This window comes from Pipistrellus hanaki, assembly GCF_964339955.1.
Source record: "Pipistrellus hanaki genome assembly, chromosome: 2".
NCBI classification, from domain to species: domain Eukaryota; kingdom Metazoa; phylum Chordata; class Mammalia; order Chiroptera; family Vespertilionidae; genus Pipistrellus; species Pipistrellus hanaki.
The window spans coordinates 49459174-49480929 of NC_140504.1; the positions used below are offsets into that span (position 1 = coordinate 49459174).

The 21756-nt window shown below is 42.4% G+C and overlaps 1 protein-coding gene across 2 annotated transcripts in view; it reads left to right on the forward strand.

The window, feature by feature from the left end:
• PCYT1A (phosphate cytidylyltransferase 1A, choline) overlaps positions 1-21756 on the forward strand; it is a 59256-nt gene that overhangs the window by 30319 nt on the left and 7181 nt on the right. For both annotated transcript variants that reach the window (XM_084871713.1, XM_084871714.1), the window contains 3 exons: positions 12089-12188; positions 18777-18893; positions 19537-19688. In XM_084871713.1, the coding sequence (XP_084727839.1) occupies positions 12089-12188; positions 18777-18893; positions 19537-19688 (369 nt within the window). The remainder of the gene's footprint in view (positions 1-12088; positions 12189-18776; positions 18894-19536; positions 19689-21756) is intronic.

The following is a 21756-nucleotide window of genomic DNA, read 5'->3' on the forward strand; positions in this document are numbered from 1 at the left end:
CCTTGACTGGGAATTGAACCCTTGACCCTTTGGTACATGGGGGGACTCTCTAACCATCGAGCAACACTGGCCAGGGCGATGTTTCCTTTTTAAAAATAAATATGTTTGTATTTATTTTATTTTATTTTATTTTATTTTATTTTATTTTTATTCATTTCAGAGAGGAAGGGAGAGAAAGAGAGAGATAGAAATATCAATGATGAGAGAAAATCATTAATAGGCTGCCTCCTGCACGCCCCCTACTAGGGATTGAATCCACAATTTAGGCATGTGCTCCAATGGGGAATCAAACTGTCCTGGATTATAGGTTGACTCAATCCCTGAGCCACGTCAATTAGGTTTAAATATATTTTTATTGATTTCGGAGAGGAACGTAAAGGAGAGAGAGAGAGTAACATCAGTGATGAAAGAGAATCACTGATTGGCTGCCTCCTGCATGCCTTTCACTTGGGATTGAGTCCACAATCTGGGCATGTGCGCTGACCAGGAGTTGAACCAGAACTTCTTGATATCTAGGTCAATGCTCAAGCACTGAGCAACACTGGCTGGGCTGTTTTGCTTTTTTTAAATAACAGCTTTATTAAGATCATATAACCCACCAATTTAAATTGTATAATCAATGGCTTTTAGTATAGTCACAGAGTTGTGCAACCATTACTACAACCAATAAACATATATTGAGAACCTCGGTGTGCCATTTGCTAAAATTAGAGATACAAAGATGAAAAGAGCCCTGGTTGGTTTGGGTCAGTGGTTAGAGTGTCAGCCTGTGGACCTAAGGGTCTGAGGATCAATTCCCAGACAAGGGTATGTACCACAGTTGCAGATTCGATTCCTGGCTCTGGCTGGGGTGGGTGCGGGAAGCAACCAATCAGTAAGTCTCTCTCACATTGATGTTTCTCTCTCTTTCTCTCCTTCCCTTCTTCCCTTCTACTCTATCTAAAAAATCAATGGGGAAAACACCTCAGATAAGAATTTAAAAAATAATGATATCCTGGCTTGTGTTGCTCAGTAGTTGAGCATCAACTCATGAACTAAGAAGAAACTGGTTTGATTCCAATCAGGGCATGTGCCCAGGTTGTGGGTTTGATCCCCAGGAGAGGGAATGTAGGATGCAGCTGATTAATGATGTTTCTCTCTCATTGATATTTCTCTCTACCTTCCTCTTTCTCTAAATATCAATTTAAAAAATATTTTTAAATCCTATTTAATAAAAGTAATATGCAAATTAACCGTCACTTCACGACAAAGATGGAAGTGCCCACAGCCAATAAGTAGGGAATATGCAAATTGATGTGACAAAGATGGTGGCACCAGCTGGAGCCATGGAGCTGGCTAGAGCAGGCAGTAGGCTTGGCTTCCTTGGTCTCCCCAGTGATAAAGGAAGCCAAGCCAGTAATAAAGCAGGCAGGAGGCTTGGCTTCCTTGGTTGCCCAGCCAGCTCTGTGGCTGCCACCCAAACAAAGCCAAAGTGGCAGGGCTGAGGCAGAGATAGTTAGGGATGACAAGGCCAGAAGGGGAGGGCAGTTGGGGGTGATCAGGCTGGGGGTGGCGAAAGTTGGGGGCAAGCAGGCTGGTGGGGGGTGGGGAAGTTGGGGGCAAGCAGGCCAGTAAAGGGGACATTTGGGGGTGAGCAGGCCAGCAGTGGGGGGCAGCTGGGGCATTAAGGCTGGCAGGTGGTCATTTGGGGGTGAACAGGCCAGCAGGGGTGTGCCAGTTGGGGCCAAGCAGGCCAGCATGAGGGGGCAGTAGGAGGCAAGCAGGCCATTAGGGGGCACCAGTTGGGGGCAAGCAGGTCAGCAGGGGGTGCAGTTGGGGCTGATACGGTTGGGGGGGATTTGGGGACTAGCAGGCTGGCAGGGAGAGTGGTTAAGGTCGATCAGGCAGGCAGGCAGGTGAGCAGTTAGGAGCCAGTAGTCCCAGATTGCGAGAGGGATGTCCACAGGGATCGGGCCTAAACCAGCAGTTGGACATTCCCCAAGGGGTCCCAGATTGGAGAGTGTGCAGGCTGGGCTGAGGGACACCCCCCCACTCCCGCCCCCCCTGTGCATGAATTTTGTGCACCAAGCCACTAGTCTATATATATAAAAGCCTAAGCGACTGAACAACCGAACAACCAGTCAGTTGGTTGCTATGACGCACACTGACCACCAGGGTGGTGGTGGGGTGGGGCAGATGCTTAATGCAGGAGTTGGCCTCTGATGGTCAATGCACTCCCCCAGCCAACCTCCCATGGCCGGCAATCTCCCGCAGTCTTTCCCCCTAGCCAGTCAGCCCCCATTAGCCCCAATGGAGACTGGGCGAGATGGCCCCGATTGGCCCCGATCACTCCCGATCACCGGCCAGCCCGAGGGACCCCACCATGCATGAATTCATGCACTGGGCCTCTACTAATAATACTTATACTACTACTAATAATAACAACAATAACACTGAGATGAAAGATGACTTCTGGGGCAACAATGCCTTCTCCAGTGCCAAGGATATCAAGATGATCCTGGACAGTGTGGGCAAAAACAAACAGCATAGGGAATGTAGTTGATAATGTATAATCACTATGTATGTTGCCAGGTGGGTACTAGGAATACAGGGAAGAACACTTTGTAAAGTATATGATTATCTAACCACTATATTGTACACCTAAACCAAATGCAGAATAATATTGAATGTAAACTATAATTTAAAAAGAAAATTAAAAAATAAGAATATAGTAATTATCGATAGATATGTATTTATTGCCATTTTATTATCCGTATTTTAAATTTCTCTTCTTCCTAAAAAAGATCTGTGAACATTTCTTGTGATATTTGTTGGCTGATAATTAATTCATTTAGGTTTTTCTTGTCTGGGAAGTGCTTTTTCTGTCCTTTGTTGCTAAATGATAGCTTTTCTAGGTAGAGTAATCTTGGTTGTAGGTCCTTGCTTTTCATCACTTTGAATTTTTTGTGCCAGTCCCTTCTGTCCTGCAGTTTCTGTTGAAAATTAGCTATCAGTTTTATGGGAGCTCGTTTGTAGGAAAATATCTTTCACTTTCTGCTTTTAATATTCTCTCTTTGTCTTTAATGTTTTACATTTTAATTATGATGTGTCTTGATGTGGGTCTCTTTGGATTCAACTTGTTTGAGACTCTCTGTGCTTCCTGGATTTTTGTCTTTTTCTTGCACCAGGTTAAGCAAGTTTTCAGTCATTCTTTCTTCTTTTAAAAAATATTTTTTATTGATTTCAAAGAGGAAGGGAGGGGGAAGAGAGATAGAAACATGAATGATGAGAGAGAATAATTAATCGGCTGCTTCCTGCATGCCCCACACTGGGGATCAACCTTGGTTCATGGGTTGATAATTACTGAGCCACGCCATCTGGGCTCAGGAATTATTTCTTCAAATAGGTTCTCAGTTCCTTGCTGTCTCTCTCTTCTCCTTCTGGTACCCTTATGATGCAGATGTTACATTTGATATTGCCCCAGGGGTCCCTTAAACTATCCTAATATTTTTGGATTCTTATTTCTTTTTGCTGATCTGATTGGGTGTTTTCTGTATCTTGTCTTCCAAATTGCTGATTTGGTCCTTTGCTTCATCTAATCTGCTGTTGATCCTTTCTAGTGTAATCTTCATTTTAGTTATTGTATTCTTCATTTCTTACTGTTTCTATGCTCTTTTTCTTTTTTTTTTCTTTTTTTTTTTTTAATGTATTTTATTGACTTTTTACAGAGAGAAAGGGAGAGGAATAGAGAGTCAGAAACATCAATGAGAGAGAAACATTGAGCAGCCACCTCTTGCACACCTCCTACTGGGGATGTGCGCTCAACCAAGGTACATGCCCTTGACCGGAATCGAACCCAGGACCCTTGAGTCTGCAGGCCAACGCTCTATCCACTGAGCCAAACCGGTTTCGGCTATGCTCTTTTTCTTAAAATACATTTTTATTGATTTCAGAGAGGAAGAGGGAGGGGGAGAGAGATAGAAACATCAGTGGTGAGCCCTAATCGGTTTGGCTCAGTGGATAGAGCATCGGTCTATGGACTAAAGGGTCCCAGATTCAATTCTGATCAAGGGCATGTACCTTGGTTGCGGGCACATCCTCAGGAAGCAGCTGATTGATGTTTCTCTCTCATCGATGTTTCTAACTCTCTATCCCTCTCCTCTCCTCTCCTCTCTGTAAAAAATTAATAAAATATATATTTAAAAAAAAGAAACATCAGTGGTGAGAGAGAATCATTGATTGGCTGCCTCCTACATACCTACTACTGGGGATTGAGCTTAAAATCCAGGCATATACCCCTGATCAGAATTGAACCTGAGACCTTTCAGTTTACAGGCCAACACTCTATCCACTGAGCAAAAACTAGGACTATTCTCTTTGTTATATTTGCTGTTTCTCTAAGTTTTCATTGAGTTCATTAATTCTTCCCCTAAGTTCCTTGAGCATTCTTTTTTTTTTTTTTTAATAAACCTTTATTGTTCATATTATTATAAAAGTTCCTCATTTTTTCCCCCTCCACCAGGTTCCTAGCCCACCCTCTGCACTTTCCCCACACCCCATTGTCCTCATTCATAGGTGCAGTTTATGTTCAGTCTCTTCCTGTACCCCCCACTCCTCTTCTCCCTGAGAATCACCAGTCCACTCCCCTTCCATACCTCCGACTCTACTACATTCAACAGTCAACATTGTTCATCAGGTTTTCCAATTCCCTTGGTGTGTGTGTGTGTGTGTGTGTGTGTGTGTGTGTGTGTGTGTGTGTGTTTAATTGGCTTCCAAAAGGGAGTTCAAGGTCAAAAGGAGCTTCGGGTGTGCCCAGATCCCACTCATCAAAATCTGGGTAAGCTCCTTATTTTTTGGTACAAGATTTAGCATATCGAGACCTGGTTGAGTCAAGGTCCTATTTGTTCCTCATTCCAAGCACCTGGATTAAGAAATCAGTATTGATAAGAGGATTTTGCCAGTGCCCTTGGGTTCATCTGACAAGAAGCAAAAGAATGTCCATGTGCCCTCTCAGGCAGCTCTCCACATCTCACCCTTTTTATACTAATTAAAATAAAATTTAAACATCAATAATAGGGCTCTAAAATTAAAAACAATTGCAAACAATGCCAATGCAAAAACTGAACCATATACATGTTATTTTCAAAACTTGAATGTCAAGAGCAAAACTCTGGCCATTAAACAATAACAATGCCAATGCAAAACAACAAAATGAGAAATCAGAATTATGGACATATCAATATTTTTAGCTACTAAATGAGTCTCCTTTGTTGCTGGTGTAGATTTACTCAGAGTCCTTGGACGCGCTGCATAAGACTTTGCAGAAGACTGGAAGCTAACAGATGCTAGCATGAGCAGGAACATGATTAAAGGAGTAGCTTCCACTTCAGTCTTTAATTTCTTCAGATGACTCCATGTTGGCACCTCAGTCCCTTGCGTAGCCTTCAGTTTTCTTCTTCCACTTTGCTGTCATCTGGGCAACTCTCCGTCCTTTTGGGTGAAGGGACACAGGAGCTTCTCTGAGTCCATTGTGATGACGTACATAATACTCTGGTACCCGAATTGGTTGCATTGCTCCTTCTTTCCTTTCATTTTGAACCCAGGGTTCGACCCCACAACATTCCGGGCCTGGCTGCTCTGGGCCTGGCTGCTGCTGCTCCGGGCCTGGCTGCTCTGGGCCTGGCTGCTGCTGCTCCGGGCCTGGCTCCAGGCCTGGCTGCTCCGGGCCTGTCTTGAGGATTCTTATAAACCCTTGTTTTGAACCCAGGTACTGGCACATTGCTTGCCTCCATTTCACTTAGTTCATATTCAGGGGATTTTTTTTAATATAATATATTTTATTGATTTTTCACAGAGAGGAAGAGAGAGGGATAGAGAGTCAGAAACATCGATGAAAGAATCATCGATCAGCTACCTCCTGCACACCCCCACCAGGGTTGTGCCCGCAACCAAGGTACATGCCCCTGACCGGAATCGAACCTGGGACACTTCAGTCCACAGGCCGATGCTCTATCCACTGAGCCATACCGGTTTTGGCTTTATGTTCTTTAATTAGGAGCATGTTTATTTCTCTTCCAATTTTGGCTGCCTCTCTGTAATTGTTTCTGTGTAATGGGTAGATCTGCTATGCCTCCCACTTTTGGTATGGTGGACTTATGTATTAGATGTCTTGTGGGTCTCAATGGTGCAATCTCCCTGATTACCGGAGCTAGATGTTCTAGGAATGTTCATTGTGTGTGTTATGTGAACCCTCCTGTTGTAATTGCTGTTGGCCCATCCATGGGTGGAGTGGACCCATGGCGATGAGGATTGACCCTGATCACAGTGTGTGAGCTGCTGTGTGGGCCTTCCCCATGAATTGGAATTCTACCCAGCAGGTTCTGGTGCCTGCCAATATAATCCTTTGGGTGTGCTGCTTGTTGAACTAATTGGGTTGTGCTATGATGTGGTGAGTCCTGCCACCAGGTGTGCTGGTCCTAGGGTTTCTTGAGAAGGACTCTGATACAGGTCAATATCAAGTGCTGCCTGTGCCCAGCACTGAGTTATCTGTTTGGAGCTACAAAGAGATCTACAGTTTGTGGTTGCCTCTGCTGGGCCTGGATGTGAGTGGGACAGCCCAGCTGCGTACCAAGCCTAGCTTCTAGCTGCACTGAACCTGGGGTCACGTCAGAAAAAGACCCAAGGCACCCTGAGATCTGCTTCTACTTGTGGCTTCCTGTTAAGCTAAGTCACTGAAGTAGTCTTTGGTTGTTCACCAGTTGAATGAAGTTAGTTCTCAGTGAGTCACAGGAAGGGGCAAGTGGTGTTTACCAGGTTTATACAGATTAAAAATTGGCATCAATACTGAGATTGAGGCTACTCAGCAAAAGTCTTAGAGTACATGAAGTCTAGCTGCCACTTATTGGGTGCCCATAGACCTTTCTGGTGGTGTGGGGTCTTAGGGACTCATCAGGGTGAGACCAGCAGATTTCATCAGACCCAAATGGACCAATATTTGGCTGTGTGAGTGGAGGAGGGGAAAGGGAGAGAGATGGAAACTTCAATGACGAGAATCATTGATTGGCTGCCCCACACTAGGGATTAAGCCCACAACCCAGGCATGTGCCTTGACTGGGAATCGAACCGTGACCTCTTGGTTTATAGGTTGCTGCTCAACCATTGAGCCATGCTGGCTAGGCTTGAAAGCAATTTTTATCCATAAATAGGTGAATGGATTAAGAAGAAGTGCTGTGTACACTTGGAGAAACCAAGATGGTGGCCTAGATAAGCACCTTGCCCAACAATTTCAAAACAACAACTAAAAGACAGGAAGGACATCATCCAAAACCACAGGAAAGCTGGCTGAGTGGAAAAATCTACAACTAGAAAGAAGGAAAAAGGCTTACAGATCAGGGGAGCTGCAAAGCTCTGAGGTAGGGAGACACTCATGCGCAGTCGTGCAGAGAGGAAGGGTGGCTGAGTGCCTGGCTGGTGGGAGGGCAAAGGAAGCCCCCGGCTGCCCTGAACCCCAGTTACGACTGCACTGAACCCCAGCCCCGGCCGAAACCCCATGGACCCAGGCTCATCTGGGTGGAGTCTGGACTGTAGAGAAAGGCACATGGAGATTCAGAGATTGGGAGACACTGGGGAGCCGGGAGCCGCAGCGGGCAGGGTCTACAGTTGCGCGCGAGTGAGTGCGAGCAGAGAGGTCTGACCATGGAGGCTGCCGCAACTTCTCCATAGCGGAAGGAGTCAGAAGCTCCGGACTACAGAGACCCAACCCAATTCCGGGCAAGCCCCTGGGGCACCCATGCTCTTACAAGGGGAATCTGGACTGTCAGGTGGAAACTCAGGGGAGCTGCGGAAGGCAGAGGTCTGAGACGTGAGCACAAGGGCAGGGCTGACTGGAAGCCAAGACTGTTGGCTCAGCCCTGAGACTCCGCCCCATCCAAGCTGAGCACAGAGGCTTTTGCAATTTTGCAAGTCTGATCCTATAAGACTGTCTCCAATACAGAAGGTATCCTGGAGTAGACACAGCTGATACTCACATCCAATTGGCCTGGAGGTCAATTCCTCCCAGTGATACCAACAACAATCTAGACTTAACTACAACAAGGCTGTACACACAGTCCACAAAGGGAAGCACTAAGAGTGTCTACCTCAAGCAACTGGGGAGGCTGACCCACCGGGCCATATAGGACATCAAGCACACAAAGCCATCCTACCAACTCTGGGAAGCAGCGAAAATGCCAAGACAAGGAAATAGATCTCAAACAAGAGGGATGGAGGAGAGCAAAAGACTGGATATAGAGTTCAAAACCACTGTTATAAGGTTTTTCAAGAATTTCCTAGAAAAGGCTGATATGAAAAAGGACCAACTAGAAATTAAGCATACACTGACTGAAATAAAAAACAATATACAGAGATCCAACAGCAGACTAGAGGATTGCAAGAATCAAGTCAAAGATTTGAAATACAAAGAAGCAAAAAACACACTACCAGAAAAGCAAAAAGCAAAAAGAATCCAAAAATATGAAGATAGTTTAAGGAGCCTCTGGGACAACTTCAAGTGTACCAACATCAGAATTATGGGGGTGCTAGAAGAAGAGAGAGAGCAAGATACTGAAAACCTATTTGAAGAATAATGGCTGAAAACTTCCTCCACCTGGTGGAAGAAATAGACTTACTAGTCCAGGAAGCACAGAGAACCCCAAACACAAGGAATCCAAAGAGTACCACACCAAGACACATCATAATTAAAATGCCAATGGCAAAAGACAAAAAATTTTAAAAGCAGCAAGAGAAAAACAGTTACCTACAAGGGAGCATCCATATGATTGTCAGCTGATTTCTCAACAGAAACTATGCAGGCCAGATGGAAGTGGCAAGAAATATTCAAAGTGATAAGTAGCAAGAACCTACAACCAAGATTACTCTACCCAGCAAAGCTATCATTCAGAATTGAAGATCAGATAAAGTGCTTCACAGATAAGAAAAAGCTAAAGGAGTTCATCACTGCCAAACCAGTATTATATGAAATGCTAGACGTATTCTTTAAAAAAAGGAAGAAAAAGAAAAAGGTAAAGATAAAAATTATGAACAACAAATTCATATCTATCAACAAGTGAATCTAAAAATCAAGTGAATAAAAAAATCTGATGAACAGAATAAACTGGTGAATATAATAGAACCAGAGGCATAGAAAAGGAGTGGACTAACAATCCTCAGGGGGGAGGGGAGAAGAGGGTGTGGAGGTGCGGGAAGAGACTAGACAAAAATCATACACCTATGGATGAGGACTGTGTGTGGGAGCAGTAAGGGCAGAGGGTGGGGTGAGAACCAGGTGGAGGGGAGCTATGGGGGAAAAAAGAGGAACAATTGTAATAATCTGAATAATAAAGATTTATTTAAAAATAAATAAAAATAAAAATAAAATCAAGTTTTAATATCTGGAAAAAAATTAAAATCTTTATTTTTGAAAATATTACAAAAGGTCCTCTTTTCCTCCCCATTAACCTCTTCCAGCCTGATCCTATATCCCCCTATCCCCAAGCCCTAACCATCCCAATTGTCTGTGTTCTCAGGTTATGCACATATGCATACTAGTTCATTGGTTGATCTCTTCCCACCCACCCCTTTCCTGCCTTTTCTCTGAGTTTCAACAGTCTGTTCATGTTTCTATGTCTGCGTCTGTTTTATTTTTAAATATATTTTTATTTACTTCAGAGAGGAAGGAAGAGGGAGGGAGAGATAGAAACGTCAATGATTAGAGAGAATCATCGATCAGCTGCCTGATGCACACTCCACACCTTGGATTGAGCCCGCAACCTGAGCATGTGCCCTGACCAGGAATCGAACCCTGAGCTCCTGGTTCATAGGTCAATGCTCAACCACTGAGACACTTCATAGGTTAAAGCTCAACCACTGAGCCACGCTGACTGGGCTCTGGGTCTATTTTTGCTCATCAGTTTATTTGGTCCATTAGATTCACAGATGAGTGAGCTCGTGTGATACTTACCTTTCTCTCACTGGTTTATTTTGCTCAGATTCATCCATGCTGTTGCAAATGGTAAGAGTTCTTTCTTTTTTATTGCCGCATAGTATAAATGTACCAAAGGTTTTTTATCCACTCATCTGCTGATGGGCACTTAAGCTGTTTCAAATTTTAGCTATTGTAATTTGCGCTGCTATGAACATAGGGATGCATATATTCTTTCTGATGAGTGTTTCAGGTTTCTTAGGATATATTTCTAAGAGTGGGATCACTGTGTCTCCCTATAAATTTTGGAGAATAACCCTTTATCAGATGTATAATTGGCAGATATGTCTTCCCATGTAGTGGGCTCTCTTGTTAATTTGTTGATGGTTTCTTTTGCAGTGCAGAAGCTTTTTATTTAATATAGCTCCATTTGTTTATTTTCTCCTTAGTTTCCATTGTTCTAGGAGTTGTATCAGTAAATATATTGCTACAAGAGATGTCTAAGATTTGGGTGCCTATGGTTTCTTCTAGGACTTTTATGGTTTCACTTCTTACATTAAGTCTTTTATCCATTTTGAGTTTATTTTTGTATATAGTGTAAGTTGGTGGGCTAGTTTCATTTTTTTGCATGTACCTGTCCAATTTTCCCAACACCATTTATTGAAGACTCTGTTTCTGATCCAACCTATGCTCTTTCTCAAGCAGTTTTAACACCAGTGGGTTGATGTTCCGATGTGCACTAAGCCACACCCCAGCCGTGTGCATTTGTTTACCTCTGGTGACTGGTGAATTTGCTAAAACTATTCAATATAAATTTAAAATGATTTTAATACATATAGAACACTTTCCTGTGAAAGTATACTTTTCATACATATTTAAGTTTAGTTACACAAATGTGTCTGCATAAATAAAAACAGGTAAATTAACTAATTTGTTGATTTTTTAATATATGCATTCAGAAAAACTACTTACATAAGAGAATTTTGGCCACCTTCTCACCTGAATTAGTCCATTATATTGAGGTTTTACTGTAATTGCCTACAATTCATCTAACTTCTCTGAACCTCATTTTCTTGAGGATACCAGCTATTATACTACTTGATTCACAGGGCTGTTATGAGTATTAGAATATATTTGCAGTGCAAAGCATTACACAATGATAATTGTGCTTAATAAAGCACACAGGAGCTGTTTGCCTTCCCAATCTACTAGTTGAAGTGATTTGAAAATGCACTTATGAACCTTGGCAATTTTGTCACATAGATCAGGGTTGGCTGTGCTGCCAGGCAGCAGAGCAGCCGTCATTCTGGGTCTGGTTAGTTGGAACTGTTGCCAGCCATCTTGTTCAGCCTTTACCCTGAAATCATTAGCAAACATTTATTTATCTTTGACACTGTGATTTGTTCATTAGGTGAGTATTGTTCTAAGTGAAATAAGCCAGTCAGAGAAAGATAAATATCACATGATCTCACTCATTTATGAAATATAATGAACAACTTAAACTGATGAACAAAAACAGATCCAGAGACAGAGAAGCATAGATCAGACCGTCAAACCTCAGAGGGAAAATAAGGGAGGGTGGGGAAAGGGGGAGAGATCAGCCAAAGGACTTGTATGCATGCATATAATAAGCCTAACCAATGGACACAGACAACAGGGAGGTGAGGGCATGAGTAGGGGATTGGGGGTAAATGGGGGGGTAAGGACACATATATAATACCTTAATCCAGTGGTTGGCAAACTCATTAGTCAACAGAGCCAAATATCAACAGTACAATGATTGAATTAATTTTTGCGAGGCAAATTTTTTAAACTTAAACTTCTTCTAACGCAACTTCTTCAAAATAGACTCGTCCAGGCCGAGGTATTTTGTGGAAGAGCCACATCAAGGGGCCAAAGAGCCACATGTAGTTCGCCGACCACGGCCTTAATCAATAAAGAAATTTTAAAAAGAAAGGTTGCAACTTTCACTTGTCATTTTGGAATGCCTTTTTATTTTTTTATTTTTTGTGTTATTGAACTTTTAGGAGGAATTTTAGTCACAGTATATTAAGAAACTGATTGTTCTGTAAAGCTGCCATTTTTTGAGTATTTCAGTTTGTATCATTGAATTTAACTATTTTTCCCCTCTTTCACTTTCCTCTTCTTAAGGGCTTACGGCAGCCAGCTCCTTTTTCTGATGAAATTGAAGTAGACTTTAATAAGCCCTATGTCAGGGTAACTATGGAAGAAGCCAGCAGAGGAACTCCTTGTAAGTAAATGCCCTATTACTTAGTTGTTATTTTTAGCATTTAATTGTATTTATCAAATATACACCCACTTTCTATATTCTTCCCTCATTTTACCTATAAAGACTAGTTGGGACAAGGGAGATGAGTTCCTTCTAGCTCCCTTGTTATTCTTTTGGGAGGATACCTGTACTCCATAAAATTGCATTTTTTTAAAATTATGTATTAGGCACTTGTTTCCCAGGATGTTATCACAGCTTTGAGATATAGTAGTACATATTTGCTTCTTGGTCTATTACCATAATTATGAGATATAGCAGAGCTGGACTTTAACCTTATTGATTTTTACAAAGGTCCAAATAATATGTGAGGCTACCACATTTTTAATAACCTTCAATTTGTTCCCCAAATCTTCCTATTAGTAAGTACCCTAGCTATTATGCTATTGATGATAGAAGACAAAAATATCTCAAGTTAAAAGATACTCATCACTTAATTTTATCTTTCTTTTTTTTTAAAAAAATATATCTTTATTGATTTCAGAAAGGAAGAGAGAGGAAAAAAGAGATAGAAACATCAATGATGAAAGCAATCATTGATTGGCTGCCTCCTGCACATCCCCCATTGGGGGCATGTACCCTTGACCGGAATCGAGCTTGGAACCCTTCAGTCCGCAGGCTGATGCTCTATTCACTGAACCAAACCAGCTAGGACTTACCTTCCTTGATATTGTAATTTTCCAGTGTTTTAAAGACTCACTTTATTATTTTCAAAGCCCATACTCTTTATTTGTATGCTCAGTTTACATAATATGTGTATGCTAGATACTCAATTAGTTTTAGGGATCATCAAGAAACTTCCATGAGCATATGTTGTGAATACAGTCTTGTAGGTAGCTGTCCTTACTTCTTCTTCTTCTTCTTTTTTTTAATATATTTTGATTTTTTTACAGAGAGGAAGTAAGAGGGATAGAAAGCTAGAAACATCAATGAGAGAAACATCGACCAGCTGCCTCCTGCACACCCCCCACCGGGGATGTGCCCACAACCAATGTACATGCCCTTGACTGGAATTGAACCTGAGACCTTTCAGTCCGCAAACCGACCCTCTATCCGCTGAGCCAAACCGGGTTTTGGCTGTCCTTCTTTATGAATTCTTCAATCCTCCTTTTATTCAATCCTTCTTTATTTTTTTCAATCACTATAGTAAGTATTTTGTCTATTCTGTAAGCATAGGTCTTGACTCAAACTCAGGCAAGCACTAGGGAGTAAGAAGCAGTTATAGCCATAAATCTTTATGGAAGACTAGAGATTCAGTGCATGAAATTTGTGCACAGATGCAGTCCCTAGACCTGGCTGGTGATTGAAACTTGAGCATCTGGCGTGGAAGGGCAGGTCCCAGCTGAATTCTGGGCCCTGGGCAGCACCGAGGCCCTCTGGGCCCCCACATTCCGTCGTCGTAGTGTCGTCGTCGTCGTATCCCCCCCCTCCCCCCCCCCCCCCCCCCCCCGCTTGAGTCACTAGTCCCCATGAGGAGGTGCGGTGAGCATGGCCAGATGCCATGGCCTGTGGTGCCACAAGGAAGCAGGCGGGCACCTTGCTCTCTCCCCTTGCAGACTGGCTCCTGTGCGAACCCATGGGGAGCCCGACCGGCCCCTGTGGTCCCAGTGGCTGTGGCCCGGCTCAGCGGAAGAGGCCGTGTGGGTGCAGAGCGTGCTCCTCGTGGTGCCCAGCACCTGAGTACAGGGGCTTCTTGGCGCATGAGCTCTGGTGTCCCAGGGGAGGGTAGCAGTGGGAGTTAGAGCGAGCTCGGTGGACTCCCTGCATACCTCTCTGTCCTTGTCACCATACCTCTCTGGCCTTGTCACCCACGCCCCCAGGTAGCCGGTGAAGTGAGAGGTCGCAGCCACCTGCCTGAGTTCCACGGGAGGTTGGTCGCTGCCACCCCTCACCCTCCAGGTCTCCATTCCAGCCTGGGGCCTGGCCCTGAACCGATCAGGGCCTGCCGACAAGGGTGACCGTCTATGGGTTGATTGATTATGGTTGCCGCCCACCAGCTCCCTCAGCGCCTGGGAGCCGGGGAAACAGCCCTGCCTTCCCCTCCCCCCACCCTCCCAGCCACCATCACTGGTAGCAATCTGTGAGGCAATCGGACCCCCGTTTGCACCCTCCTTGGCCTAGTGCTGCCTGCTCACCTGCTCCACCATCCTGCTGTGGTCCCACTCTCCTCAGGGCCCATCAGGGCTGGCAGAACCTCCTCTGCTGCCCACTGTCAGCACTGTGTCTTGGATGCCCACCATGTTCCATGCTGCCCCCTGGTGGTCAATGCACGTCATAGTGACTTAGTGAGTGGTCGAATTTCTGTTTAAACAATTTGTGTTATTAGGTTTTTATTATATAGAATATTTGTGGTTATATATATATATATATATATATATATATATATAGTATATATATATATTTATTTATTTATTAATTTCAGAGAAGAAGGAAGAGGGAGAGAGAGATAGGAACATCAGTGATGCGAGAGAATCATTGATTGGCTACCTCCTGCATGCTCCACACTGGGGATCAAGCCCACAGTCTGGGAATGTGTCCTGGCCAGGAATCAAACCGTGACCTCCTGGTTCACAGGTCGATGCTCAACCATGAGCCACGCCGACTGGGCTGTGGCTACTTCTTAATTGTTTTATAATAGTATATTTGCTCCTTGTTGTAACTGAGGAATAGTGAAATGCGAATAGAAATGAATGCTGTACAGTGTCAGGCCAGGGATCCCAATACTCTCTGACTAAATCTTGGCTCTGTGGAGTATAGTTTGGGTCCTCAAAATTTCAAAGAATGCTTTTCATTTGCAAAAGTGTTTATACATGTTGATCACAGCCCTTCTGATTCATGATGTGATGTTTTGGGATTGGTTCCCCTTGTTTGAGGAATAAAGGCTAATGGGGCAGGTAAAATGACAACCTGGAAAAACAGGCTATAGGTAACAAGGTGTAATGCTGGCAGGTTAGATTTCAAAATGCCACCAAGCAGAACAAAGGTCACATTCAGATGTGATAGTAGAGTCTACTGAGGGCAAGGACTGTTCATGCACTCTGATGACTCACTTTCAGAATGCAGCACCTCATTCAGACCTGGCCACGTTAGTTACGTTACCCACCTGAGATACATTACATGTGTGTAGATGTGCTTTTCACACGTTTGGAAGCCTATAATTAACAGGTACTAACTAATAAGTAATTTTTAAAAATTTAGAATAATATAATTTTACAAGTAGTTCATTTTTTGAGGTAATGTACTGTATAGTCTCTTTCTTTATACTATCTACAACAAGAAATTAAGGTCCATAGAAACTTAGAATTAAAAGCTCCTCTACAGTAAAACAAATAGTTTATGATAAAATTTAAGCTAAAACCCAAGTTTTTCCATCTTTGTGTTCTTTTCACCCTAAAGTGGTGCGACTCTTCATAGATATTAGTTATTAACAATAGAAGACCATTGGCCAGCTGATTGTATTTTAGGTGGTACAGATAGTCACAAAGTAGCCTGTAAAGTTTGCTGGCCTAATGCTGTCTCCGGTGTTTCTCCTGTATCTCCTTCCGTCTGTTCTGTTTTATGTTTAAGTAGCCGAGTAGCTGACTGAATTCATGCCAGTGCTGGCCAACGGATGAGCCAGTAATGAATCTGCATACAACATGCCATAGTTAGTGAATTTTAAACAAATAATTAGCACAAGGGGGCATTCCTCTCTATGCCCCCAGATTTTCACTTGGGAGGTAAGAGAGTACAAGAGGGAAGTTTGTGGAATCTAGGAGAAAACTCACTACCCAGAGAAAAAACAAATATGACTTGAGAAATAAGATCATCTCTTCTGAAAAAAAGAAAAGAAAAAGAAAAGAAAATCAGTGATATATTCTCTGGGAGAAATGAAGAAAAAGCAGAGTCTGAAGGACAATGGAAATCTGTTGGGGACAAAATAGATTTGGTGATAGGTATTTGAGAGAATATATCAAAAGAAAGAATAAATTGAAGTCCAGGTTTATTCGGCCTGAAGGAGAACTTCTAGTTTGTTAGCTAGTAATAGTGCAAGGATTGTAATTTGTCATCCAAATCAGGACCATTTTGAGAATTAAAGGGTTCATGCTTAATAATATGCTGAGACAACAGATGTAAATCAGAGGGAGGGTCTGGTTATCCTGGCCAATAGCCACTTGGTGAAAGAATGGATCCTCAGATTTTCTAGTTCAATAATGGCCCCTTCTGGCTATTTGGTTAATATACCAGCCAGGTTTTACCAAAGACTTGGGGTTAAGTCATAGGGAATTAAGAAGTTGGGAGGTTGGGGAAACACTAAAGAGGGCAAGAAGCACAGCTGGCTTTGGTCTGACAAAAGGACTCAGTGGTGACGTGGCCTAATATGCATGATTAGCTACTGGCAAATAGCCATTGCACAACAGCATTCTATGTATTTCCACTGTCAGGAAATCTCACTTTGCCCTTGATGTATGCTAATGGCAGAAAAACAACAAAATATTCTTTTCATATTCTATCCTTTGTCTTTAAGGATCAAATAAAGTGAGATCATAGCCTCTCTGGACTTGTTTAGGAAAAATGAAAGTATGTTAGTTACTTCATGGTCATGATCTCTAGGATGTGGATGTGAGATTATAGTACTCAGATTTTGTTTTGTTTTGCCTTTTTTTTTTTTTTTTTTTGATGAGGAAACAGGCTTAAAGGGGTTAAGAGTACAGAGGAAAGGGCTGGTTGGCAAGCTTGAACTATAACCTTTGTGACTTTTTAGTTCATCATATTATTTCTCAGTTTTTCATTGTATTGGTGTATTTGTTTATATATAATTTTTGTTTCCTATATTATAAAATCTATGCATTGTCATGCTTAACACTCATAAAGCAGAAAAAGTTAATATAGAGTGGAATGCCTTCCTTTCATCACTGTCTCACAGCCATCCAGTATCCCTTTATGGGCAACCAGTTTTACCAATCTTTGTGGATATATAAACAAATAACCTATAAGTCCTCCCGCCCTTTAATGTGTTGTGGTATATTCAGTCTTTCACTGAAACTTAGGTTGTATTCTCTTTTTTAAAATGATAGTTTTTTTTTTGTTTTGTTTTTAAATATATTTGTATTGATGTCAGAGAGGAAGGGAGAGAGAGAAACATTCATGATGAGAGAGAATCACTGATTGGCTGCCTCCTGCACACCCCCTACTTGGGTTTGAGTCCACAATCCAGGCATGTGCCCCTGGCCGGAATTGAACCTGGGACCCTTCAGTCCACAGACCGAAGCTTTATCCATTGAGCCAAACCAGCTAGGGCGAAACTTAGTTTTTTTCCTAAACTTTTTGCTGTTACAAACAATGCTGAAATGAATGATATACATTTTTACAAATATATCTGCGAGATAAATTCCAGAACTGAAATAGCTTGGCCAAATGGTATTAGCATTTGTCATTTGACTTTTGATATATATTGCCTAATTGCCCATCTTAAGTTGTATTAATTTATATTTCAATCAGCAATATATCATTTCTCAGTTTAAAAGCTACTTGTTTATGGATAAACCTATCTGGAAAGAAGTCCATAAGCTTTCTGAGAGCCAGTTTCCTCCCCCTTGATTCAGTGTCTTGAGTTACAAGGCAGGAGAGATAGGAATCTGATTCCTGCCTTCAGTATATCTGATGAGACTCTGGCCCTTCTTTCCCAGAGTGATAGACATTCTTATGTTATATTCTGCTGCTACAGAGAAATAGCTTTTCCTCTATTCACATAGTAGAGATGTGAATAGAGGAAAAGCTATTCTTTTAGGGTTATCATTTGAAGCATGATGAACCATTATGTCAATTTTACTCTCTATGTGTTTATTTGGATTTGGAATTAGTCTTAAGGTTTTTCTTTCATAGTCCACTACCACACACACACAATTGACAATCAGTTCTTTATTATTCTCACTAATGGAGAGAAGAATATTTATATATTTGATCTTTTAAATACTTGGTATATCACCCTCTACTGAGAAAGTGTAACACCATGCTCACTGTCAAGGAGAAATGCTGGAAGGAATTCCATCTGAGCAGGTACTGAGGGTGCGTCTGGGACTGAGGAGCAATAAATTGATAACTGGTCCTTACCTCCCATCTTTCTTAATCTCATCTTTATGGATCACTCCTTACTCTCTGGGCAATGGTAGGAAAGCTTATTTTCAAAGCAAAGCTTTAGTCATTAGTGTTCAAGGCAGCTTGAAAATGAGAGAGCAAACAGCCAGATTGTACTATTATTTTGGTCATGTGTAATGAAGTTTAAACCTGAACTGAAAGTGAGGATTTTGAAGTTTTGGACTTTTCACATCTAAAAATAAAAAAAGATAATCATGAAATCCAACTGCATAAGCAGTTTGGTATAACCACACTAACAGAGTTCGTGGATATGACGTCAAAGGTCTTTGTCGCCAATGACGTGTGTGGTGTTACTCCTCACACCTTAAGAGAGAGGTATGCTGGGATGGATTAGTCACACAGTGCCATTTCCATTTGTTGAATAGGAAATATTGAATCATTGTATTTTTGTAATAAATTTTCTTTTGGATTTAGATGAGCGACCTGTGAGAGTTTATGCAGATGGAATATTTGACTTATTTCATTCTGGTCATGCCCGGGCTCTGATGCAAGCAAAGAACCTTTTCCCTAATACATACCTCATTGTGGGAGGTAAGAAAACACCTGATGACTTTAGGTATAGGCCAGAAAAAAATTATAGGAGCCTTTTTCTTCTACCTTTATAACCTGAGTATATTGGTTTTTGTTTTTGTTTTTAAATGAAGGATATAGTAGCTTCTCTAAAACATAACATATATGAACCTGGAGAGAGAAGTTCTAAGCTCAGTGACCTGAGATGTCCAGTGTTTATTTATCTCACTGTTTTTAGCTGAATTTCTGTAGTCACATGAGATCCCTGTTGCCTGTTTGAGAATGACATTCACTCTGGATTTCAGTTTATCATTTTGACCCTACTGAATTACAAAATTCACTTAACAAATCCATATGCCCAGTACAGTCTTATAAAACTTAACTGATGCAGAAATGCACGGCAGGTTTATTTCAAAACCAAAGATTTTAGCCCCATTGAAGTCTCTCTTCTCCAAATGTGAACATACTATTTAGTGAGCGTTGCTCTTGAAGGTGTATCTTGGATTAGGAAAAGCATTGTCACCCAGACTGAGCTACCCCCCAGAGGCTTTGTCTCCGGGTGTGGGAAATGGTTACAGCTCCGGGGAACGGGAGGGGTTGGTGACTGAGCAGTGGTAAAGCGAAGGGGGCTTTGACTTACCACCCTGTGATGTGGTGAACTCAGTTTGCAGTGATGAGCTGACGCACAACTTCAAAGGCTTCACGGTGATGAACGAAAATGAGCGCTACGACGCAGTGCAGCACTGCCGCTACGTGGATGAGGTGGTGAGGAACGCCCCCTGGACCCTGACTCCGGAGTTCCTGGCAGAGCACCGGGTGAGAAACGGCACACGCCCCCTTTCTCTGTTCCGGGATCTCTTCAACTCTTGAGGCCGATGGTACTTGGACTAGTTTTCCACTGGCCTTATTTTACTTCTACCTTCTCTGTAAATTCCACAGTGAGGAGATGACAATGATATCGCTACTAATAATAGTCATCCCTGACATTTATATGGGGTTTGATGGTTTATAAGCACCTTTACATAGATTATATTTCATTTGCTCCCCATAATAATCCTGTTGGGTAATTTTTATATGAGAACAAGGCCAGGAAGGCTAAATCATCTGGTCCAGATCACACTGTAGCAGGTCACACTGTAGAAATCGATCCCCATCCACCTCCACACACTTTAGTTATATATCCTCATAGCATACCAGTCTCTTTAGAATAGACATAGCCCCAGCTGTGCTTCCCTCGCATTCCAGGAAATAAGACAGATAAGCACAGACTACTCTTGTGTTGACTGAAACTTAGTTTCAGGGCTTTGACTTTGGGCTAGAAGTTGTATGCAGTCAGAAACCAGGGAGGTTTCTCACTTTTGCTCAGCAAGTTAGTATTATAAAGCCCCTTACCTCCTTTTAATTATCCCACATTAAAGCAACAGGTTACCTGTAAAAGGTAGCTACAAAAGATAAGAGGGATTTATCAGGCCAGGGTGGAGGCCTGCAAGCCACGGTGACTGGTATACAGTGTGAAGGTACGCCAGGGGTTTATCAGGCCAGGGTGAGAAGCCAGCAGCACATGGTCAGTTTTCTTTCTTTTCTTTTATTTTTTTATTTATTTTTTACAGAGAGGAAAGGAGAGAGCTAGAGAGCTAGAAACGTCGATGAGAGAGAAACATCGACCAGCTGCCTCTTGCACACCCCCTACCGGGGATGTGCCCACAACCAAGGTACATGCCCTTGACCGGAATCGAAGCCGGGACCTTTCAGTCCGCAGACCGACGCTCTACCACTGAGCCAAACCGGTTTCAGCGCACATGGTCAGTTTTCTACAGGGGTGTATGGGATATTGAAGGTGAATTGTCCAATGAAACAGAAAGGAACAGAGGCAGCCAAAGTGCTTCAAAAGCAATACTTTTGAAGGGAAGGCCTGAAGCTAAGGGATATTTGTTCTAACTATTTAGGAGCAGGACACACCTTATATAGTTCTCTAACTTTTCTACATCAACACTCCGTGGTGCCAAAGGCAAGTTTATTCCCAGTAACACAGCCAAGAAGGCCTAAGCAGAAGAGGTTAGAGGAACTTCCGTTTTCTTTTTCTTCTTGTTAGCAGTGTACTTATGGGTAATTGAGATGTTAGCTGTAAATCCCTGACACAGTCCTGATGAGCACATTTCACACGACAGTGGCTTCTGGGAGTTGGTGGTGGTATTAGCAATTATATTAGTGAAGCGTCTATGGCATATTTAGGGAGGAGTAAGTAAGTGAGGCTTAGCCTATTTCCCGGAAAGATTATTGATCCAGTGCCAGTGGTCTCTTCACTGTTGCAAGAGGTATTGACACTAGTAAAATGATAGATCCTGAGACCTAAAGATCTTTTATGGCTTTGGATTTTGCATTTCTCAGGAATATAGATGTATCTATTCTAATAAAAGGGTTCTTGGTTGCCATTTTTATATTCTCACTCCTCTCCTGGTCTGAGAGAGAAACCAGTTAACAATAACCTCTTTCCCAGACTTCCAGAAACCTTATTTGATGAATTCTTTTAGACCCGGGAGGATGAGATTTCCTTTCTTCTTTCCTCGTTGCCATACACTAGCACATCCAGCCCAATTTTCCAAACATGTGACTGGTATACAGAGTGAAGGTAGCATTTCTAGTACGCCAGGAGAAAGAGCTGATAAGAGAACCCTGCTGACCTCATATTTATGATCCATAAATAATTAGGTTGAGTGGCTTATGAATCATGGAATTAGTGAGCAAAACATGAGAGACAAAGAGAAAATGTCCAGCCCTGGCCAGTGTGGCTCAGGGGTTGAGCTTTGGCCCATGCACCAAGAGATTGCCAGTTCAGGTCCCAGTCAGGGCACACGCCCTGGTTTCGGGCTCAATCCCCAGTAGG